Source organism: Aulonocara sp. 'chitande type north' Nkhata Bay, linkage group LG7 (assembly GCF_057382095.1).
Source record: "Aulonocara sp. 'chitande type north' Nkhata Bay isolate Kocher_YH1m ecotype deep benthic linkage group LG7, A_spYH_male_GT1.1, whole genome shotgun sequence".
Taxonomy (NCBI): domain Eukaryota; kingdom Metazoa; phylum Chordata; class Actinopteri; order Cichliformes; family Cichlidae; genus Aulonocara; species Aulonocara sp. 'chitande type north' Nkhata Bay.
In genome coordinates this window covers 2410127-2435329 of record NC_141350.1, presented here as the reverse complement: position 1 = coordinate 2435329, position 25203 = coordinate 2410127, and the positions used below count along the sequence as shown (strand labels likewise).

At 41.5% G+C, this 25203-nt stretch overlaps 1 protein-coding gene across 1 annotated transcript in view; it reads right to left on the bottom strand.

Moving 5' to 3' along the window:
* Nucleotides 1-25203, bottom strand: part of cdh13 (cadherin 13, H-cadherin (heart)) — a 423814-nt gene that overhangs the window by 226547 nt on the left and 172064 nt on the right. Inside the window, exons 4-5 of the mRNA XM_086297939.1 lie at nucleotides 24213-24320; nucleotides 375-380 (exon numbers count right to left, since the gene is read on the bottom strand). Of these exons, the coding sequence (XP_086154065.1) occupies nucleotides 375-380; nucleotides 24213-24320 (114 nt within the window). The remainder of the gene's footprint in view (nucleotides 1-374; nucleotides 381-24212; nucleotides 24321-25203) is intronic.

Below are 25203 nucleotides of genomic sequence, written 5' to 3'. Positions count from 1 at the left end.
ATTTAATTTCATCAGTTGGTAAATTCATCTCATCTGAAACAAGAAATTTCACATCATTTCCCTGAGCACTGGAGGCCTGCTGCGACTGCTTGCACATGCATCATCAGATTCCAGTGATATAAGTGGAACAGTTCAATAATTCATATAAAAAACAGTTTTTCTTAATAATTAAGTGAAAATGTTATTGTTTTGTTGCTTTTATCATTGTTGTAATTTAGGTCACAGGAAAAAGGTTTTGAACTAAACGCTAAATTAAACACTGTGAACAAAGCAGTGATGCTTTTCAGGAATTCTGCCAATCTAGTTGGCTCACGGTTCTTTTTTCTGAGGCGGGAATGATCTGACCCCGGTGCTTTTTGGATAGAGGCACTCACATGAGTCTGTCATAGCCAGCAGCATGAGCGGGTACCCCAGGAACAGGAACAGGCCGGTGCAGAAAAAGAAAAACAGACAGAACAAAGCATTTTAGTAACAAATTTAGCAACAGTTACTAAAGCTCCTGAAAGGGCAAAAAGTGAGAGATTATCTGGATTACACACTATTATAACTAAACACCACCTTCATCGTCAATATATCACATGAGGAATAAATACAATAAAATATAATATATTAAAAAAAATATAATAAAAAGGAATAAATTAGCATATTTTTCGGACCATAAGGCTTTTATCGAGTGGAAAAAAGTTTGCGTTCATCCTCCAGCTTCACTGTGTTTATGCTAACATAGCTGTGTAACTAGCGATCACGTAGCACATCATTATATACCAGCTAGCCAAACTTCAGTAACCCTACAAACGTCACTGCTGTTTAGTTTTCTGTCTTCATTTATGTTGGAAGTGACAGCAGAGCTGTACCTTTGAATTTTTCAGAAATCTCTCAGTCAGAACATACTATATCATCTTTAGGTGGAAGCTAGCGAGCTAACTTCCTGCTAACTCTATTAAACTTCATAAATTTTGTTTTGCTGGATGCCTGGATGTTACACCTGGTAGAGCAGCCACACTGATCATTTTATTAAAGATGAAAGAATTTAGACAGTTTGTAACTCTCAGTGATGCTGCAGTGTTCGTTTGACTTTGGGACCTGAAAGTGACGGAGTTTAGGACCCAGAACATCTTACTATTCATCACTGATTGAAGAAAATAAGAACAACCCCAGGTTTCTCTTCAGCTCTGTAGCCAGGCTGACAAACAGTCAGAGCTCTGTTGAGCCAACCATCCCTTTAACATTAACTAGTAATGACTTCATGAACTTCTTCACAAATAAAATGTTAATCATTAGAGAAAAAATTACCAATAATCATCCCACAGATGTAATATTATCTACAGCTACTCTTAGTACCATTGATGTTAAGTTAGACTCTTTTTCTCCAGTTGATCTTTCTGAGTTAACTTCAATAATTACTTCCTCCAAACCATCAACGTGTCTTTTAGACCCCATTCCTACAAAACTGCTCAAAGAAGTCCTGCCATTAATTAATTCTTCGATCTTAAATATGATCAAACTATCTCTAATGATCGGCTATGTACCACAGGCCTTCAAGCTGGCTGTAGTTAAACCTTTACTCAAAAAGCATCTCTAGACGCAGCTGTCTTAGCTAATTATAGGCCAATCTCCAACCTTCCTTTCATATCAAACATCCTTGAAAGAGTAGTTGTCAAACAGCTAACAGATCATCTGCAGAGGAATGGTTTACTTGAAGAGTTTCATCCTATGAAGCGCCTTGAGGCGACTTTTGTTGTGATTTGGCGCTGTATAAATAAAATTGAATTGAATTGAATTGAATATTAGAGCGATTAGAACATGCTGTAGGTATTACAGGTACTGCGCTGCAGTGGTTTGTATCATATCTATCTAATAGACTCCAGTTTGTGCATGTAAATGGAGAGTCCTCTTCACACACTGAGGTTAATTATGGAGTTCCACAGGGTTCAGTGCTAGGACCAATTCTGTTTACATTATACATGCTTCCCTTAGGCAGTATCATTAGAAGACATAGCATACATTTACACTGCTATGCAGATGACACCCAGCTCTATCTGTCCATGAAGCCAGATAACACACACCAATTAGTTAAACTGCAGGAATGTCTTAAAGACATAAAGACCTGGATGGCCGCTAACTTTCTGCTTCTTAATTCAGATCAAACTGAGGTTATTGTACTCGGCCCTGAAAATCTTAGAAATATGGTATCTAAGCAGATTCTTACTCTGGATGGCATTACCTTGGCCTCCAGTAACGCTGTGAGGAACCTTGGAGTCATTTTTGACCAGGACATGTCCTTCAATGCACATATTAAACAAATATGTAATACTGCGTTCTTCCATTTGTGCAACATCTCTAAAATTAGAAATATCCTGTCTCAGAGTGATGCTGAAAAACTAGTTCATGCATTTATTACTTCCAGGCTGGACGACTGTAATTCATTATTATCAGGATGTCCAAAAAACTCCCTGAAAAGCCTTCAGCTGATCCAAAATGCTGCAGCAAGAGTCCTGACAGGGACTAGAAAGAGAGCAGATTTCTCCTGTTTTGGCTTCCTGTTAAATCCAGAATTCAAAATCCTGCTCCTCATAATCAGGCCCCATCTTATCTTAATGACCTTGTAGTACCATATCACCCTATTAGAGCGCTTCGCTCTCGCTCTGCAGGCCTACTTGTTGTTCCTAGAGTATTTAAAAGTAGAATGGGAGGCAGAGCCTTCAGTTTTCAGGCCCCTCTTCTGTGGAACCAGCTTCCAGTTTGGATTCAGGAGACAGACACTATCTCTACTTTCAAGATTAGGCTTCAAACTTTCCTTTTTGCTAAAGCATATAGTTAGGGCTGGACCAGGTGACCCTGAATCCTCCCGTAGTTATGCTGCAATAGACGTAGGCTGCTGCATTGAATCGTACTTGTTATTAACCTCTGTCTCTCTTCCACAGCATGTCTTTATCCTGTCTTCCTTCTCTCACCCCAACCAATCACAGCAGATGGCCCCGCCCCTCCCTGAGCCTGGTTGTGTCGGAGGTTTCTTCCTGTTAAAAGGGAGTTTATCCTTCCCACTGTCGCCAAAGTGCTTGCTCATAGGGGGTCATATGATTGTTGGGTTTTCTCTGTATCTATTATTGTACAATCTACTGTACAATATAAGGCGCCTTGAGGCGACTGTTGTTGTGATTTGGCGCTGTATAAATAAAATTGAATTGAATAGATTACTCCACGAGGCTCCTGAGTACGACAGCCGCAATGCTCCAACAATCCATCAAGCGGTGCGGCTTCATAGCTTACTAAAGTTGTACTAAAACATTTTTGACAGATTTTTGAGCGCTGTGTAGCACATAATATTGGTTCGGGGTCAGTAAGCACAACCAGAATTCATATGTAAGGCCCACTGTCGATTTTTGAGAAGGTTAAAGGATTTTAAGTGCACCTTATAGTGTGGAAAATACGGTATGTTACATCTTCATATTTCTTATGAATTATGGGGTTACACTGCATATTCACAAATGTTCTGTTCAAAACATTGTGACCCGAAGAACCAGGCTGTCAAAACCATGACAACTTTAAAAGCTCTAGAAATCATTACCCCCAAAAGGTAAGGATATAGAATTAGATACTTCTGACCTCATTGGCCAAATTAATGAGTGATTAGAGATTTGTAGGAATTGAGAATATTTGGCAAGTTTGTATACAGCGACTAGAAAACAGTAAAGATAAGGTGTGTGTGTGTGTGTCTGTGTGATTTCATTTGAATCATTCATTTCCTGTCTCGTCTTATGGATCAGTGTAGCTCACACCTCACGTTGTGTATTTTTTTTAAACTTATCAAAAATAAATAAAGTAAATCACACAAAAATGTTCAGAAAACAAAGGAAACCAAAACATCTTGAAATCCATCATTTCTATAAATCTGTTCTTTCTAAATGCCACAGAAGCACGCCGAGGGTCATCACCAGTGTCAGCACTCTGGGCCTCAACACTGTCGCTGTGTCAAGGACCTAAATGGTCACCCTGTATGGTGCCTGTGATAAGAGAAATGCCACGAGGCTGCCTTTAATGAGAATACACTTCAATGGGACAGCAGCTAAAATGAAGGCCTTTCTACTCCCACTTGAAAGAGCATGGGACATGAGACTACAGCGTTACAAGCCTGCACCAGATGAAGCTGAAATGCTTATAGCCTCTCCAGAGCTCTCTGTCATTTATCTCTATGTCCTGCTTCATCTTTTCCCTCTACTCCCTCTCGCTCTAAGGCTCCTTGGTCCCCCGGTTCTTACTCTCTCTAATATGTCCATCCTAGCTCTTCTGTTAAGCATCAATATTTCTTTATATAGTCATCCTTTTCCATTTCCTCTTGTGCTTCTTCTTTTTAAAACATAAAGAAACATCCACATTTTTAAAAAAGCTTAGCAGTAGGCAGCTTTTTATGAATAAGCGCCGCATGCTGAGAATATCTCCTCTTGGCTTTTGTTTTTCTTTTTTTTTCTTTAAAAAAATGTCAATATTAAAAATTAGAACGGCGTAAAACGTCGTCTTCGTAGGACAGAACGCGAAAACAAAACCCAGCGCTGCACACACTCAAACAGGTGGCACTGCTGTCATTAAAGACAGAGATATTTCTGGTCTGTAATCACAGTGACAGCCAGCACCTGCAGAGAGTGACAAACTGGGTCAGATGAAGAGAAGTGAAAAAGAATGAGGTGCAACATTAGTTGGATTCACAGATGGCTTGGCATCAAACTTTGATAGGCATGGGGGGGAGTGGAGGGAAAAACAAGAACAGTTGTAGAGGGAGGCAGGATGAGGAGAGAGTAAGTGAGAGAGGCGGATGTAGGGACTGTGGGAGAGGGAGAGATCACTGATAAAGGCACAATAACTTCAGCTGGAGAGTAGCTGAAGTGTCAGGAGAAGTTTAGGCTGATTAGACGATGTCTCTGTGGGGCCCCAGCGTGATAATTTACTGTGCACACGACACATACTCTCTGATGTACACGCATGCTGGCGAAGAAATGTGCTCCCAGTGGCTTTGTCTCCACTGAGTCTGTCTCCCTGTGTGTGTGTGTGTGTGTGTGTGTGTGTGTGTGTGTGTGTGTGTGTGTGGGAGGACTGATGGGAGAATCTCACCTCTTTCTATCAGATCTCATTACCACCCAAGCATACATGAAAGACTGCTGGGCTTGTGATACTGCAGGAAGATGACAAGAGGTGTGCTGCTGCTCTGCAACACCAAACAGCAGCTTGTTGAAAAAATGAGCAGCAAAACAATAAGACCAACAGCAGAGTGTGTAAGTTTATGATTGGTTTTGGTGTGTTAAAACCAGCGTATGCAAAATGTCGGGTGGATGAGGAATAAAACCTTGTATAGGTGTGTGTAGCTGTATACCTGTGATTAGTGATGTGAAACAGGAGTTGAAATACCGAGTACAGCCTTACTGCTTCCGTGGGAATTATACGTAGCAGTAAGCTGCTGCTAATTTCCCACGTGTGGGACTAATAAAGGTTATCTTATCTTAATCAAATGCACTTTATTAATGAATCATGAGCAGGTGTGAGCACCTCTGTAAAAACAGAACTTTGGAAAGTTTGCAGCTCTGGAGCATTCAACTGTGCGTTAACATAATGCCACAATCTACCCAGGAGTGGATGCTGTGACAAATTTACCCCAAAGTCCCCAACGCTCAGATAAACTGCAAATAAAAAATAACATAATAAATTATAAGCCTGGATCAGCATGTTAGATGTCAATCTTTACTACAGAACACGACTAGAAAAAAAGCTGAACAACAACAACAACAACAACAAACTTTATCTATACAGCACATTTAAAAACCAGTGGTGTACCAAAGTGCTTAACATGCAAGAGGGTAAGATGAAGTAACAGGGAAGGATGAGGGCTATGGCAAGGTACCAAAATGTGCTAGCAGCTTGAATGGCATTAAAACACACGAAGGCAAAAGAATTGCATATAAAAGCATAAAAGAAGGCTAAGTGTAGAGGATAAAACAGTCAAAAAAAATGTAAAATGAAGATAAGAATAAGCGTTAAGCTAACTATCAAGCAAGCGTTAACTGGTAGAAAAGGCGAGGCTAAATAAGTGGGTTTTTAACTGCGATTTGAAGGAATGGATGGAATCAGACTCGCGGACAGCGATGGGGAGGTTATTCCATAAATCGGGTGCAGCCAAGGAAAACGCGCGGTCACCTCTAGTCTTCAGCCGAGATCTCAGCAGTACCAGGAGTGACCGGGAAGATGATCTTAATGCTCTAGTAGGGGTGTATGATCTAAGTAGCTCAATGAGGTAGCTTGGTGCTATATTGTTCCAATGCAGATCAGCAAGGACAGGGGTAATAGAGACACGCCGCCCACTACCAGTAAGGAGACGAGCAGCTATGGAGGAGAGTAGAGTTAAGACCAAAGTAAAGTGAGTTGCTGGTTTCAAAAGCTGTTTACCAGGAGAAAGCCTCTTGTTTCCTAGAAGAACACTGCAGCACAGCTACAGTTTGCAAAGTTGCATTTGAGCAAACTTTGGAAACAACGTTTTTTTTTGGTTAAAAAAGGAGATGCCTGGCCATAATGCACCGCACCCTGCTTGGTAAGAAAAACACAGCATGTCAGTACAAACACCTCATTGTGACTGCCCAGTACATTCTGATGGTTTGGGCTTGTTTTGCAGTCATAGGGGAACGCTGCACTCATGGATTTGACTATGAACTCCTTTGTTCATCATCTGATTAGAGTGAGACGTCAGGCTAAAGCTCGGCCGAAACTGGGTCGTACAACAAGACGATGATTGAAAGCACAGCAGCAAAAATCAAGGTGCTGCGTTGGCCCTGCCACGGTCCAGACCTCAGTCTGACTGAAATGCTGTGGTGGGACCTTAAGAGAGCTGTCAGAGATGGGCATAACGCGTTACTGTAATCCGATTACTTTTTTCAAGTAGCGAGTAAAGTAAGGGATTACTATTGCAAAAACAGTAATTAGATCACCGTTACTTTCCCGTAGGAACGCTGCGTTACTGCGTTACTAAAACCGTGATTTTTTTGCGAGAATGTCTCATGACAGTGACGTAAGCGAGTGCGACGTTCGTGACAACAGCTGTGTGCAGATCAACAGTGGATCACATATCGAGTGCAGAGAGAGTATGAGCGTGCAGCGTTTAAAGCGTGGAAGTACTGACCTTACTTTGAGTTTGATTCCATAAAAAGTGACAAAAACATTAGTGTCCGCTGTGCGTGGGAAGAAAACTTCTTTTTACAGCGAAAAAACCCCTAAACTTCCAACAAGCACCGAGTAGCTACGACGTGATGGGAAACTCACAGAGAAACTCGCGGATTCTTCCACTGACCGCAGCACACCTGCACCAGGGTAAACCTCCGCCTACCCCACTCCTGCTTTACAGGTGAAAATAGAGCAACAGGACCGCTGAGTCTTTGACTTTATTTATTTTCTGCTGTGTTTTACTTGCATCTATTTGAAAGACTGAGTGTAAACACAAAAATATTTTATTTTATGTGCTGGAATGTGCAGAAAATAGGTTTAAATGTTAAACTAATTTCTTCCAGTCAGAGAATGTTGCAGATAATTAAATTTTTGCTTGATGCATAAAGTTAAAAGATTAAAACTGATAAAACAAGTTTTAAAAAGAAACTTTTCCATCTGATCACATTTTATATGATGGATTATGTAGAAAAAGTAGAATTGGGCTGAAAGATCTATCACTTTATCACCTCTTCAGGTTGTAAATCGTGTTTTTAAAAACTAACTAAGTAATTAATTACTTTTGAAAATAAGTAATCAGTAAAGTAATGGGATTACTTTTTTGGGGAAGTAATCAGTAATTAGTTACTGATTACTTTTTTCAAGTAACTTGACCAACACAGAGCTGTGCACAAACAAATGCCAGCAAACCTCAAATGGATAATTTTATAAAGAAGAGTGGGCCAAAAATTCTTCCCATCGATGTGAGACACTCGTTAAAGTCAAACAGAAAATAATTTAAACTTCTGCAGGACACTGAATCATAGGCTATGCACAGGACACGACTGAATGTACAAAGATATCTTCATGAAAAACACATATTTAATATAAAGTTAGTCTAAAGAAAACATGATCAGTCTGAGTCATTAACATGCAAAAGCCTTCCACACACACTACGCATGTCCTTGTACTTTTTAAGGGAGAACGAGGGAGTATTCTGACTCCTGTGTGTGTGTGTGTGTGTGTGTGTGTGTGTGTGTGTGTGTGTGTGTGTGTGTGAGAGAAAGAGAGAGAGAGGGGAAGAGTATCCAGTAGCATCCCTCAGTGATGCTTCTGTTATCCCTGTCAAGGTCACACAGCCAGCTGCGAATGACAATCACCAGCCATAAAAGGACTCCTGGGACCCGCGCCAGTGTGTGTGTGCATGTGTACAAGCATGCAAAGCTCGGAACAGCGCTTTGCCTGATTGTCCTGCCACTCCAGCCTGCTAATGAGGGGGACGAGACAGAAAGGCCTAGTGAAGACGCGGACAAACAGAGCAGGGCCAGTCCTCCACGCTGGACGATGGGAAACACAGTTGGGCTAATTAACAGGCTGGTTAGTGAGGGCTCTGCTAATCATTATCCATCAGCCAATACAATCTGAACCAATCACAATGAGCTGAGAGGAGCAACGATCAAGAGGAACCCATGTGGGGGAAAAAAGGAGCATGAACACAAGAGTGTTATTAAGCATCAAGACTGTGCTAAGAGGGTCAGCTGGAACTGCTGTAATGGGAAATTCTGCTCTTGAAAACAAACTCTCGTTCACACAGTTTAGCGTGCCCTTGTTACCTTTATAAGTGATTTTTTCCCCCATGGCAACAGGTTTGTGACATTCAAGTTCACACACCAACAAATGGAGAGCACAGAAAAAAAATAGGATTTTTATTTTAAAAAACAGAAATAAATGGAACTGCTAGTGTCTCGATGGGCTTTGGTTGCCTGCATCGGTTTTTCTCAGGCAGATGGATGACCAATCTTTCAATCTTGCTCAGGCTCACACATGGACAGCATCTCTCACGTAGTTCACAGCTGACAAATCTGGTTTTTATTGCATCCCTCTCATCAAAATGGATTTCACATGGGCTATGTGTGTCTGGAAGTCTGCGTCCGATAGTTTTAACTCGCTGTCGGCGAACACCAAAACGAGCATGATTGTCATGCTGAAAGACAGACGGTGAGATAGAGTCAAGAACTTTGTGGGTTTTCTTTAGACAATTAAGCAAATCAGTTAGATCTGATGAGAGGGCTGAAGGCGGCCTAGTTTTCTGATATTGTAGCTTCTTTATGTAAGAACAGGAAGACAAAGACGGAGACAGTGGTTGGAGAAAAGATGCAAAAGTTTAAAGGAAGAAACACTACAGCTGACAGACACCAGATAGAGGGTGAAAAGACAGCAGACACATACAGACTGACAGGCAGAGCAAATCAGGCTGCGCTCCTCACAGAAACAATGAAACAAAGGTGTCAGAAACATCTACTCGCTGTACTATGTTTGAGGCTGAGGCTACAACCAAACCGGGGCCTCATTCCTCTCACCAGCAGAACTTTATTGGTGCTGTCATGTCGAGTCAGACACGTTGAGTTGATTTGTGAGCTGGACCCAAAGGTAAAGAAGGATAAACACAGGCTGAATAACTGACAGCTTCAGTACAAAAAGTTAAGATTGCTCTGCTGATTGAAGGGTTTGAGACTCCGTGTTGACACGTCGGAGACTTTGGTGGGTATTTAATGAAGCTTCCTCCTTTTTTTTCTAGACTATAAATTTGTATTTATTTTACGATTAACCACTCACTCTGATATAAAGGCTTGTTTGAAAATTTAAAGACTTTCTATTAGGACTAGAGATGGCACGATACCACTTTTTTATGTCCGATACCGATATCATAAATTTGGATATCGGCCGATACGATATGAATCCGATATAGTGTGTTTTCAATCAATAAAGCTGTTTTTTAAATATCTTGCTGTATTTTGTATACGTTTATACTCAAGTTTAAAAAACAAACAAACACTATCAATCAATCAATCAATCTTTATTTATAAAGCACTTTTCATGCAGAGAAAATGTAGCACAAAGTGCTTTACATAGTTAAAAGCAGCCCACCCCACCCTCCAACTCACTCCCCACACTCTCAATACACATATATCCCCCCACCCACACACACATACACACACGCGCACACTTAAAGAGTAAAAATTGGGCTGGGCTCGCATGAGCCAAGTGAGGAAACACTATAACAGGGAGCCGTCTGCACCGGGAGCCGGTCACAGACCACAGCCTCCAGGCTGGGCACACAGCAGGAGGGAGGCAAAGGAGCCCCCCAGCCAGGCTGAGAGGACCCCAGAGACCCAGCAGCCACGGTCAATAACAGCCCCGGTGCAGAGAGCGCCCTCCGAGGAAACACTGGAGATATGACGCAATACAATATATATAGGGTAAAATGATAAAATAAATAAGAACAGGATACAATATAAATATAAATAGAATAAGAAGATTAAAAAATGAATAAGAATAAAATCAAACAAATATTAGGTAAATCCTAAATTAATAATAAAATAGCAGGATAGAATAAATAAGCATAAAATAAATAAACGCTAAGTAAAAGCTAAATTAAAAAGGTGGGTCTTGAGCCTGTTCTTGAAAACATGTACGTTCTCTGCGGCCCTGAGCTCCTCCGGCAGGCTGTTCCACAGACGAGGACCATACCACTGAAACGCTGCCTCTCCGTGAGTATGTGTCCTGACTTTAGGGACAATCAAAAGGCCAGTACCAGAGGACCTCAGGGTCCGCGAGGGTTCGTATGGTAAAAGCAGATCTGAGAGATAGGAAGGCCCAAGACCATTAAGACATTTAAAAACCAATAAAAGAACTTTAAAATCGATCCTGAAACACACGGGGAGCCAGTGCAGCGATTCTAAAACCGGTGTAATGTGGGCCCGCCCTCTGGTCTTCGTCAGCACACGAGCTGCCGAGTTTTGCAAGAGTTGTAAAGGTGAAATATTCTTCTTAGGAAGACCAGAGAGCAGGGCATTACAGTAATCAATGCGACTGGTAATAAAAGCATGCATCAGCATCTCCGTGTTGGCCCGAGAGAGAATAGGGCGGACTCTGGCTATATTTTTTAGATGATAAAATCCAATTTTAGTTACATGTTTAATATGTGGGATAAAACCAAGCTCAGAGTCAAAAATAACACCCAGGTTTTTCACTTGTAGCGAAGGACATAGTGAAAATGCCTCTAATTTAGACAAGAGTTTCTCTCTCTGAGCCTCAGGACCGACAATTAAAACTTCAGTTTTGTCCTGGTTAAGTTGTAAAAAGTTTTCTGCCATCCAAGATCTTATATCCAAGATACAGTTAAAAAGGGCATCCATTTGTCTGGTGTCATCAGGAGACACGGAGATGTACAGCTGCGTGTCATCAGCGTAACTGTGGAAGTTCACTCCATGCCTCCTGATGACACCGCCGAGAGGGAGCATATACAAATTAAAAAGTACAGGGCCTAGAACCGACCCTTGAGGCACACCACATGTCATTTTATGGATCTTAGAGGAACATGTATCCATACTCACCATAAAAGTTCTGTCAGAGAGATATGAAGTGAACCAGTTGTGTACAGCACCAGAGAGGCCCACCATGTGTTTCAGTCTGTTCAAAAGAATAGCGTGGTCTACTGTATCAAAGGCTGCGCTTAGATCCAGTAGCACCAGGACTGAGAGCTTTTGGGAGTCCCAGTTACATCTAAGATCATTTAAAACCTTTAGGAGAGCCGTCTCTGTGCTGTGGTTCACCCTAAATCCAGACTGGAATATCTCCAGGATCTGTCTATCATTGAGAAAATCAGTAATCTGAGTAAAAACAAGTTTTTCTAAGACTTTACTTAAAAATGGTAAGTTGGATACAGGTCTGTAGTTATTAAAATCATTACAATCCAAATTGCTCTTCTTCAGAAGGGGCCTCACCACCGCCGTTTTAAAGGCAGCAGGGAAGACACCCAACTGAAGAGAGCAGTTCATCATGTATAAAAGCTCAGCCTCAAAAAATCCATAAAGTGTTTTAAAGAGTGAAGAAGGAATTGGATCTAAAAGACATGTGGTGGGTCTCACTGTGGAGAAAACCTTCTGAAGGTTCTCAGCATTAACCAGGACAAAGCTGTCCAGTGTCTCCTCAGGTACAATCGAGCCCTCAGATGTGTTTACAATCATATCGCGATTAGATAAAATATCAGATCTGATGGCGCTGATCTTTCCCCTGAAGTGGTCTGCAAACTGCCCACAGAGCGAGTCTGTGGGGGTTCTTTGGGAGCTGTTAAAATCAGGGTTAAATAAATGATCTATGGTGGAAAAGAGGACCTTGGGATTATTTTTGTTATTACTGATTATTTTGGCGAAGTATGACTTTCTTGACTTCCTTAATGTATTATTGTACACTTTAAGTTGCTCGCAAAATATTTGATGGTTGATATTATTTTTATTTTTCCTCCATCTCCTTTCTGCTGCCCTGCAATTTCTTTTGAGTTTTTTGACTTCTTCGTTTCTCCAAGGTGATGCATGTTTTACGTTAATCTTTTTGGTGGTGAGTGGAGCAACGGAGTCAAGGCTTTTCTTCAGTTTGCTGTTGAAATAACTAAAAATCAAATCGCAGGATGCAGGTAAAATCACAGGGGGGCATTCGTCTAAAACCCTGGTAAAATTTGCAGCCACTTCAGAGGTTAGATAGCGCCTCCTCACAGGTCGCACCGAGGTCTCCCGCTGAATAAAACCGGTGATGTTAAAAAACACACAGTAGTGGTCAGAGACAGCCAAGTCAACAACAGAGGACACGCTGGTGGACAGCCCATGGGTGATGACCAGGTCCAGAGTGTGTCCTCTGTTGTGAGTCGGCTGCGTGACGTGCTGGGTAAAATCCAAACAGTGAAGAATGTTTAAGAATTCTTTTGTTGCAGGGTCAGAAGGATTATCTATGTGCAGGTTAAAATCACCGGTTAAAATTATCATGTTATATTTTGAATGTATGTTTGTTAAAAATTCTGAGAATTCCTTGATAAAAGCAGCGCTGTCTTTAGGTGGTCTATAAACTGTGACAGATAAAACTGGAGGGCTGCTGAAAACAATAGCATGGAATTCAAAAGTGGTAAAATGATCAAATAAAATTTGTTTGGAGGTGAGTGTGTTGTTGGCTAAAGATGCAGTCCCACCACCTCTCTTACCACTTCTAATAGAAAAAGAGAAACTAAAATTTGGTGGGGAGGCCTCAGTGAGAACAACTGGTGCATCCGAACCCAGCCATGTTTCAGTTAAAAATAAACAGTCAAGTTTATTATCTAAAATTAAATCATTAATAATAAAAGACTTGTTCGACAGAGAGCGGACATTTAAAAGTGCCATACTGATTGAGACTGGTGGATTTTTGACAATAGAGTTGGATGGATGTTGATATTTTTGAAGAGGCCGGAGGTTATTAATATTTTTGGAGTTACTGGATTTATGATAATTCTGTTGCTCTCTGTTTGTGATTATGACGGGTATTGTGTTGACTGTGGGAGAGAAAGGTCCTAGTCCAGAGTTTTGTGTATTACTGTTAAAAGTGGAACAAATATAGGAGCTGGGACCAGGGGAACATCAGTCAGTGGCAAACAGATCAGCAGGTAATGTCAGTTTGGGGTAGTGACAGGGCGATGTGCGGGAGTGCTGTACGCCAAATGCCAAATTGGCGGACAGCAAACGGCGTCCCCAGGCGTTGAGGTGGAGCCCGTCTGCCCCAAAAAGATGCCTCCTCTCCCAGAAGGCATCAAAGTTGTTAATAAAACCCACGCCGTGGGAGACACAGGCGGAGGAAAGCCAGGTGTTAAGGCTGAGCAGCCGGCTGAAACGGCCTATCCCTCTGCCACAGGTGGGGGTGGGCCCAGAGATAAAAGCACTCACCTGCAGCTGACCAAGGAGGCTGAAGAGTTCGAGGAAGTCCAACTTCAGCAGCTCAGATTGCTGTTTGGGGATGTCATTGGTGCCGATGTGGATGATGAGCCGGTTAACCTGTGGGTGGGATGCCAGAATGTTGGGAATTCTGTCCACTATGTCAACAACAGTGGCTCCCGGGAACGACAGCGTGAGCGCCCCCCTCATCCGCACGTTCCTGACGATGGAATCCCCGAGGACCAGCGTGGAGAGAGGAGGTGCCACTGGGGGCTGTTGGCCATCTGAGATGCCCGCGCCGCGACGCTGGGGGTGTTCAGATGGAGATGCGCCAGCCGGACTGCGTGAGTGACTCCCAGGTAGCCGCGCCGTGGGTCCTCTTCTCCGAGGAGCCGGGGTAAAGCACAGCTCTCCGCGGTGAGTTTGCACCACAGCGTCGGGTTGCCCGCCGCGGCTCCGGGGGCGTAGTGGTGGAGATGGCGCAGACCTCTGCGACACAGCGGGATGGCGAGGGCTAGCAGTCAGAGGAGGAAAGTCCACAGGATCCAGGACATTGAATTTATTCTCCAATACTACCTCACCAGAGGGGTGAGGGTGCGAGAGACGGATCCTCCTGCCCTCTCTGCAGCCACCACGCATCTCAACCATGGTCCATGGCGCTGGTTGGAGTGGAGTGGAGCTGACCAGAGCCTTGGGTCTGGCCCCTAGCTGAAACCAGGAGTTCTCGTCCTTGGCAGAAGCAGCAGCGACGCAAGTTGAGAGCCTGTGTTGACTGTTGGCGGGATCTTGGGACACAGCAGCTGGATGGTGCACTGTGTCGGCTAGCTCAGCGCTAGTAGCGGTGGTTTGAGCTTTGCCAAGGAGGATCGTGTCAAGTTCGCATTCAGCCCCCTGGATTTGGTATAGCGTGGATATCCTTTGTTCCAGCTCGATCACTTTTTGGCTCAGGTTGATGCAGCTTTCACAGCTGGATGTTGAGGTAAGTGGTGCCATTCCGGAATCTCGTACCGGCGACAGCGTCAAAAACAAAAACAGACACTGCCACTTTAGCTTACGTTAGCTAAACTCCTTTGCTAGCTTGTTCCCAGTACTGAGGTTTGTGATGGTCTTCCAATTCTCCGTAAAATCTCCAGTTAAAACACAGCCTTAACGAATTTTAGTGGCAGCAGGCTTGGCGGAGAAGCCGACAGGAATGATCACCTGAAGCAGGTTGAACCGGTCTGAACATTAAGGGTTAATGAATAATTGATTAAAGCTATTCTGTTATACCTGTATGCAAAAAATATACTGCACCCAAAAAATGTCATAGTTCAGCAAAACTGATCAATCTAATAAACTTAAACCTGCACCATCCTCCCTATTCTGGTATTTTAAAGAGTACTTAGCAGAAACATTAAGCAACCTAACTAATAGGGTTGCAAACTCCCAGCAAAAAAAAAAAAAAAAAAAAAGGGAACCCCCCACCCTCTACCTCATGATGCTTAATCGACGTAATCAACCTTAATCTGATCCAGTGTGGAAGAAAAATGCACAGAAATCAATTATTTTTCAAGAATAATTAAATAGATTCAACATCTTTCTTCAACAGAACTGCACAGATGGTACCTTCCCAAAGGAAAAAGTACTGTAGCTTACTAGGGTATATTAGACTTAACAGTTACTATATACAGTAATGGACTTCTATACATTTTACATCAGATTAAAACTTTGGGTGTAAGATTCAGATAAATATTAAATAATTAAAAGCTCGACATTTTAAATGAGAATAAGAAAGAAAAGTATGTCTTTGTGCCCCCTTTTCCCTGTTCATGTCCTATCGGCCCCCCTGGCTAAACTTTGCTAGATCCGCCCCTGCACAGTTACCAGCCGTCAGCTGCGTAGAAAAAGATCCTGGTGTAGAAAGTAATATTAAATACATTCTAACAACAGCTGATCAAGCTTAAACGTGCTGCTGTTGTTCAGCCGCTGGTTTCCTCTTTCTGGCACGAAGTGGGCCAAAAACAAACAAGAGAGACGGACTCGCGACAGAAAAGCCGATCAGCTGATCATTGATCTGTATTAATAGACCTCTCTGCATTGAATCATATCTGTTATTAACCTCTGTCTCTCTTCCACAGCATGTCTTTATCCTGTCTTCCTTCTCTCACCCCAACAGCAGATGGCCCCGCCCCTCCCTGAGCCTGGTTCTGCCGGAGGTTTCTTCCTGTTAAAAGGGAGCTTTTCCTTCCCACTGTCGCCAAAGTGCTTGCTCATAGGGGGTCATATGATTGTTGGGTTTTTCTCTTATGAAGCGCCTTGAGGCGACTTTTGTTGTGATTTGGCGCTATATAAATAAAATTGAATTGAATTGAATTGATCAGTTTCACGATTGAAGTAGCAGCAAGAAGAGAGAGAGAGAGAGAGAGAGAGAGAGAGAGGCAGTCGCTCCAGGTATCGGTTGTTAAGCTTAATGCGGGAATGCTTTACAAACATTCAGAGATGAACTTACACACTTGCTTTACTTCTCTCTGGGATCACTTCCTTGGAGATGAAATGCTGGTTTGGTAGCGAAGCTCCAAATACTCAACCAGACCGCCGACAGGTCTCACAGGCCACAACCGCTCTATCACGTGATGCATACTGCTCCAAAGTGCTACGGTTATGAGCCGAGTTACGCCATGTTGCAAGTTTTGTGAGGTACTTGTTTGATATTTAATGGATCGGATTACATTTTTTATTTCTCTCCGATATCCGATCCAGTAATTTAGGTCAGTATCGGACCGATACCGATACGTAATATCGGATCGGTCCATCTCTAATTAGGACCACAAAACTTGCCCAGACTGCTTTCTCGGAGCCTGTCCAAGCAGCTGGGATGCAGACCTGGAGCCAATTAGAAACATATTTTCTGCTTAATTCGCTGTAAGTTTTATCTCTTTTAAAGTGGATGTGAAATACTACATGTATAAAGATGATGGAGCGCTGTTCTCAAAAACAACCATGGATTTAACGCCGTCTGTGAAGCTGGATTTAAGCGTTCCGTTTTAGAGCATCTTAGGTCAGGACAGAACATCACGTCACTGGGTTGGTTGGTTATATATCTGTGGACAGGGCTGGACTGGGACATAACATCAGCAATGATGTACACTGTCTGAACTATCTACAACACATGGTGGAAACCTGAAATTAAGACAGAGAAGACTAGAGGTGAGACATGACCATTAGTGAATATTAACATTGATAAATGACAGAAAAAAAACAAACAAACAAAAAAAAAAGATAAATGACAGATTTTTGCCACATCAATAAACGGCAGGGCAAAATATTTTTTCTAACATGGCAACCTTTAAAAAGTGAAAGGAGACAGAAAGACAGGTGAGAAAGAATAAAACTTGATTGACTTTTTAATGGTATTTTACACACAGTACTGGTGCAGAATCTAGAAAGTGTGGGAAAATACTGGCATCATATACAGTACTTACTTCTGAAGAAATTATGATGGGACCCTCAAAAAAATTACTATGTACAATAATGGATTTCTATACATTTTACATCAGATGAAAACTTTGATTGTAAGATTCAGATAATTATTTATTCAAAGTGAGACATTTGAAATGAGAATAAGAAAGAAAAGTATTTCTTTGTGCCCCCCTCTCCCTGTTAATGCCCTACCTGCCCCCCTGCCATAACTTTGCTAGACCCGCCCCTGCACAGTTACCAGCTGTCAGCTACATAAAAAAGGATCCTGGTGTTATTTGTCTCTCAGAAACAGTTCATAACTTCCCTTCAACTCATTCATGTCACCTAAAAGGTAAACCTGTTTCTCCATCACAGCTCTGATGATCCAGTAAGGACATCTCCTGGTTTCGTCTTCATGTTTCCCTCTCACCAGATAACCAAACCGACATCATGACCAGCAGCTTTACAGCTGTGGCTCCAGCAAACATCAGCTGATATTAGAAATTAATATTAAATCAATTCTAACAACAGCTGATCAAGCTTAAACTGCTGCTGTTGTTTAGCGCGACATCCGCTGGTTTCCTCTTTCTGGTGCAAAGTGGGCAATAAACAAACGAGAGAGAAAAGCCGATCAGTTGATCATTGATCAGTTTCATGATCGAAGTAGAAACAGGAGAGGGAGGGGGGAGGATGAGAGCAGAAGAAACAGCTGTGCAGCGTAAACACAGAGTAACTCCAGCTTTGTGCCTTTTTCATTATAGCTAAAGTCCGGGACAAACTGTTCCTTTTCACCTCAATACAAAACGCGTAATATTTTCTCTGAATACCAGACGATTCAGCTTTTTACGGGACGGTTGGCAACTCTACTAACTAACCTTATGAATAAAATAAAGTTCAATAACATCATAGCACCCATCCAGCTGTATAGAAACTCCGTCATGCTAGCTAGTACGCAGTACGAGTTATTGTAACTGACTGCAAAAAGTCAGCACAACAACAATAAATTATATCTAAACTTGGTTTATATCTGTTTATATCTGTCCCAGTGTCAGTTCACCTGACACTGGGACCAGCGGCCGCCTCGGGTCTCTCCTCCTCCTGCCTTCCCTTTCCCTCATCCACCTGCTGGCCTCCACCACTTGCTAATGTTACTGACTCTGTGGAAGCTCCGCTATAGCCACCACAAAACAACTGAGTTATTTTTACACATCTGCCAGCATCTGGCCAATCCACCACCTCTCATTGTTTTTTCCGTAACGGAAAAGCAACAGATGGTAAATGGTAAATGGCCTGTATTTATATAGCGCTTTACTAGTCCCTAAGGACCCCAAAGCGCTTTACATATCCAGTCATCCACCCATTCACACACACATTCACACACTGGTGATGGCAGCTACATTGTAGCCACAGCCGCCCTGGGGCGCACTGACAGAGGCGAGGCTGCCGGACACTGGCGCCACCGGGCCCTCTGACCACCACCAGTAGGCAACGGGTGAAGTGTCTTGCCCAAGGACACAACGACCGAGACTGTCCAAGCTGGGGCTCGAACCGGCAACCTTCCGATTACAAGGCGAACTCCCAACTCTTGAGCCACGATCGCCCCAGATTCCAGTGACAGAAAAAGACAGATGAACTTGAAACGCTGGGTCCAATACAGCTTTGTTGCTTGGTTCTCAATTACATTCTATCCTGTGTTTCCCAGGGTTCAACTTTCAGTTTTTCCTTTGGTCATCACTTGTGATTGGCTCCCAACCAGATTTAATGGGGTCTTATGGCTTTAGGAGAATTGCAATTTGAAACATCCCTTAGATAAAGGGAAACAGCTCAAAACTGGAGCAAGCTGTTGGCTGGACGATCAAACGAGAGCCAAAAAAAGAGACAGAAACCCAGTAAAAATCCCAACTTTCCAAAAACACAACAATACTTTTTCTGTTTGTTAGTTTTTGTGCAATAAAAAACTGTATTTTCAGTCTTTTACAGGAGGACTTACCAAACTGCCAAAAACTAATACTGCAGCAATCACAATGGCTGAAAAATAAGGAGTTCATGAAAAATAAATAAATAAATCCTTCTGTCTGAAAGAAACAATTTACCTGTTAGGTTTGGGGAGTGTCTGTGTGGAGTGCTCAGTGGATCTGCGCTCGACAGTGCAGCCTAGGCGGAGTAGTCGAGCGCAGATCCACTGAGCACTCCACACAGACAGCATCGTCAGAAGAAAAGTTGATAAAATAAATTAAAAATGTTGTATTGTTCGATACATATGTGTACTGAACCAAAAGCACTGTATCGAACGGTTCAATATCGATACGAGTATCGTTGCACCCCTAATATTTATAGGTCAAGGAAAACATTTCTCCCTGAAGCTTCAAGTTATTTTATCAGCCTTCTATCCCCACATGACAGAATGACTCACACTTAATCCCAAACAAGAAGGCAAAAAATGAAAATTAAAAATTAAAAAAACCTTTTAAGATGAAGCATTTAGACCACATGGGCTGATTTGACTGACTTGTCTTCCTAAATACAACAGTCTAAAAATGGTCCTATTAGCTGACTAATTATCTATTAGAGACTGAAGTGGCATCTACAAAGAGAAACGTTTAAGCATATCTGTTTCAATGCATGTTCCAGCTGTTGTGTGAGCTGTTTAAGGGCTCCGGAGGGAGGGCAGGGGGGAGACCTCTGTATCAAAACACTTCCACAGCTAGCAAGAGGTGTGACATAAACAACAAGGTTCTTAGCCTTCCCCTGTGAGCCCTGCTGACAGCTGACCCCCCCCCAAAGTACACACACACATTGCACATGTGCACATATGCACACACTACACATTCAAATTGTATTCCTCTCGGTGTTTCTCACTGCTTATCTCTCAGAGGGAAGAAGGAAGGATGAAAAATGAATGGCTGCCACATGGAAGTAGTACGGTTGTATAAGAAGAAGAAAAGCTATTGGTGTGGAAAATCAATTCCGCCAAGTCACCAACACATAGCTTCTATTAGGTAAAATAGCCAACATTAGCCTGTCTTCTCATGCAGAGCTGAGGGATGAAGGGGTACCGGCATGAATGTATGGAATGCACAAACAGTGATGAGAAGCAGGAATTGGGAAACTAGAAGGACGGTTAAGGCATCCCAGTGGAAGAAGAGAGTGAGAAAATAATGAATGTCATGTAGGCACAATGCTCCTGTTGCTCGTTTGAATGCATAAGTACTGCGCAGGGTAAACTGCTCCTCCTGTGTCACTGGTTAACGCTCTGCCCAGTCAGGTCCAGAGCATACTGCAGAAATAATGTGTCCCATACAGATTACTCTATTCTGCTGACTCTTATCTTCCTGCTGTTGGCAAGGCAAGAAATTTGCACGACCCCATGGCCAACAGTTGTCCCGCAAAAGTATCACCTGGTGGTCTGACACACTTGGTCCAGTCCAACCTTGTATCTCCAGGCTTTACAGGGACCATACTGAGCACAGCATTAGTATGAGGGGTAGAGCCGCTTTGTGCCGTGGTCATGCTCTCCAGGGCACAATTATCTGTTATGTGCAAGGCTCAGAGAGGGATATCTTTTTTATTTTAGTCTGAGTGAGCATTGAGAGCTGTGGATGATCTCTCAGTGCCCAGCCTTAGAGCAAAGCTCATAAATCAAAGCTTTGTAAAACAGATCAATATAAATACCTTACACAGGTGTCCAAGTGTTTGACTTTTGGTTGATCGTTTGTTCTGAAAGTGATTTAAATGTTGCATGTGAAAAAGTGAAATAAAACACGTCTGAGAGAGAAACTGGAGAGTGTCGAGCAAGTTATTAATGTTTTTAATCTCCCATACAAGTAATCAGCTGCGTCACCTTTGCTTTGTCACCAGGACACACTTAGTTTCTTTTCTGTGATGAAAGAATCAGGCAACATGCTGCGGAGAGAATTTACCAAAAGTCCAAATGTAAACTTTTTTCTGTAACACACGTTTCACATTTGTGTTTTAATAAATGTGCACATGAAGGTTTAAATTCAGGGATGTTTGCAAATGTTTGCACTAGAGATGGACCGATCCGATATTACGTATCGGTATCGGTCCGATACTGACCTAAATTACTGGATCGGATATCGGAGAAAAATAAAAAATGTAATCCGATCCATTAAATATCACGAAAGCACCTCACAAAACTTGCAACACGCCGTAACTCACCTCAGAACGTTAGCACGTCGGAGCAGTATGCATCACGTGATAGAGCGGCTGTGGCATGCGGGACCTGTCGGTGGTCTGGATAGCATGTGGAGCTTCGCTAGCAACCCGGCATTTCATCTCCGACAAAGTTATCCCCGAGAGAAGTAAAGCAAGTGTGTAAGTCCATCTCTGAATGTTTGTAAAGCATTCCTGCGTTAAGCTTAACAAGCGACTGCCTCTCGCTCTCCGGCTGCTACTTCAATCATGAAACTGCTTAATGATCAGCTGATCGGCTTTTCTGTCGCGAGTCCGTCTCTCTGGTTTGTTTTTGGTCCACTTTGCACCAGAAAGAGGAAACCAGCGGCTGAACAACAGCAGCACGTTTAAGCTTGATCAGCTGTTGTTAGAATGTATTTAATATTACTTTCTACACCAGGATCTTTTTCTACGTAGCTGACGCTGGTAGCTGTGCAGGGGCGGATCTAGCAAAGTTTAGCCAGGGGGGCCGATAGGGCATTAACAGGGAAAAGGGGGCACAAAGACATACTTTTCTTTCTTATTCTCATTTAAAATGTCGAGCTTTTAATTATTTAATATTTATCTGAATCTGACACCCAAAGTTTTAATTTGATGCAAAATGTATAGAAGTCCATTACTGTATATAGTAACTATTAAGTCTAATATATATACCCTAGTAAGCTATAGTACTTTTTCCTTTGGGAAGGTACCATCTGTGCAGTCTGCAATTTTGTTGAAGAAAGATGTTGAATCTATTTAATATTTCTTGAAAAATAATTGATTTCTGTGCATTTTTTTTCACACTGCATCAAATTAAGGTTGATTACGTTGATTAAGCATCATGAGGTGGAGCGTGAGGGGTGGTTCCCTATTTTTTATTTTTTTATTTTTGTTGTTGCTGGGAGTTGGAACCCTATTAGTTAGGTTGCTTAATATTTACGCTAAGTACTCTTTAAAATACCAGAATAGTGAGGATGGTGTAGGTTTAAGTTTATTAGATTGATCAGTATTGCTGAACTATGAAATATTTTTTTTTTGCATATAGGTATAACAGAATAGCTTTAGTGTAGTTGTTGTTTTAAACTTGAGTATGAACTTATACAAAATGCAGCAAGATATTTAAAAAAAAACAGTTTTGTTGATTAAAAAACACTATATCGGATTCATATCGGTATCGGCAGATATCCAAATTTATGATATCGGTATCGGTATCGGACATAAAAAAGTGGTATCGTGCCATCTCTAGTTTGCACACTCGACCCATAACTGCAGATTATGTATGTATCAGAGTTTTCTTTACAAAAAGGGTCTAAAGCTGATCGTTTTGGCTTAAACTGATAAAAGGATGTAAAATAATAAAATTACAGATAAGAAAAACGACTGATCACCAAGAACAGATTGTATGAAAATGTGTTGTTATTTTTCTATTCATTAGTTCTATTTATTTGATAGAGATGTGCCGAGGTTGAAAGGTCTTTTATCATACATCAACTTTAACTTTAAAATTGCCATGTTACATTTTTTAAGGTCATAAAACATTATTACACATATACTAACACTGTAATATATATAGTTTATAGATACATGTTACGCTGCAACACTTGTACATATATCAAAATAGTTTAGCGCTTTAATCTGAAAAACAAAAAATCTTTAATTTTTTTATTATTTTGTCAAGAATTTTGATCTGGCCCAAAACACATGAAAGTCACTCCATGTCAGGATGTTATTGTTAGTTCTTTAATAAACTGAAAATCAGCATTTAAACCAAAATCCGAGCGCGACAAACTATAGATGAAAATGAACATCTGGTTTACCTTCCTCTCCACGTGGCGGCACGTGTCATACTTGATCTCAGAATAAAACGCTCCACCTGCGTCGATCATTTAAAGAACTCAACTTCTTTGACTACGAAGTCATTTCTCAAACAACAACAGCTTTTAAATATAACACTGTGTCATCCAGTAAACATCTGTTATGAAAGGATATTTTCAAAAGCAGCAAAAACAGCTTTTTGGTGGGTAAACGTCTCCACTTTATATGGTTACAAGTAACCATATTTATTAAAAAAAACCATCCATGTCAGTGCAGAATAAACACAAGCGTGTGGCATTAGTGCTCCAAATGTTAACAACAGGCCCCGACATTTAATGCAATTAATATTTTATAAACAGTAATTAAAGAAAGTATTTACACAATTTAATTAATTTTCACACATCAAATCTCCCTCAAAAATGTAACAATAATAATCTGATTAGCATTTTTTCAATCATCATAGCTTGTCAAAATAAAGCAGACAAGTGGGCAATTAAAAACAGTTCAGTCTGGTAATTACTCTGCTTTTGACTGTGTGCAGGATAAATGACTCCTACATGCGTTGAATATTGGCAAGAACTGTAAAATATGAATATATTGTCTAAAAAAACAACACTATAAAGGTCAAAGGTCAATTTATTCCATACATGAAAGTAAATTAATAAGAAAATCTGCCTTAGTGTTTTTGGAAGAAAATAAAAACAACATTTTATATATTTTGTAAATAAGTCTGTGGTTAAAAAAGACAGGAAAGAGAGCCATTTCAGTTTTAACTTATTTTTTATGAAAAATACGCTTTTAAAATTGCTATTTAATGCACTTTAAACAATGGCTGTATCTGGGATGATAGGAGCATGTGTTCCTTACCTGGCCAATGAACTTGGGAAAGGGACCTCGCTCATTCTCACTTATAGATATATTAGGAACCAGCAGGGATCTCTTAGATCTGTACGGCAGCTTTTGACCCACGATATCCTACAAAACACAGAAGAGAAACCATATCATTGAAACTGGCAATAACTGAAATAGCTACATAATGTCTATCAACATTTTTAATTACCTGAAAACCCCACAACAACATCTAAACACACACACATACATAGCGAGTTGTTAAGTGTGCACTGAATGCAATAAAACTGTTAATACAGCTACTCTTAGAGAAATTTCTTTCTTTTCCTTTTTTAAAGGAGAGTTGTATATATAACATATGATGCAAACAAGCTGAACATCTGCATCTGGCAGTCAGCACCATATGCCTTACACATTTGGAGATAAGGACATAGTCTCTGGGAAAACTCTGCTGCTCTCACTAAATCTTAAATTCTTTATTTATATGTATTCAGCCCGTATGTTAAATAAGGATGGGAGAGAAAAGTAGAAAGCAAATTCAAAACAAAGCTCACAAGAAATGGTAAAAATGAAGAAATGAGCAAAGGCAAGGTTTTGGTAAAGTAATTGAACTGTTCGAGCAGAAGGAGCCCATCTGAAATGTTGCTTTTGCTCTTGAGAACACAATAGCATAATCTAATTTTATCTTCCACCCTCCTGCTGCTGTAAACAAAGACATGCTTTTTGCTGTGTAATATAGGGAAAAATTCTCCCTTTCCTTTTGAAATCTCGGATCTTTCTGCTCTGATGAAAATAATGCCTAGAAATGACCCCAGGAAGCTGTAACCTAGGCTGCTAGCACACAGTGATGAAATATCACGGCAGGGCAGTTCACCGATTGCCTGAACACCTGGACTTCAGCTGAGGAGCTCACACGTTTGTTTGACGCATTACTTTGATGCAAAACGATGCAGGAAAATGTTCTGTTCTGATGATGTTGGATCTCACATCGGCCTTTGACACCGTTGAC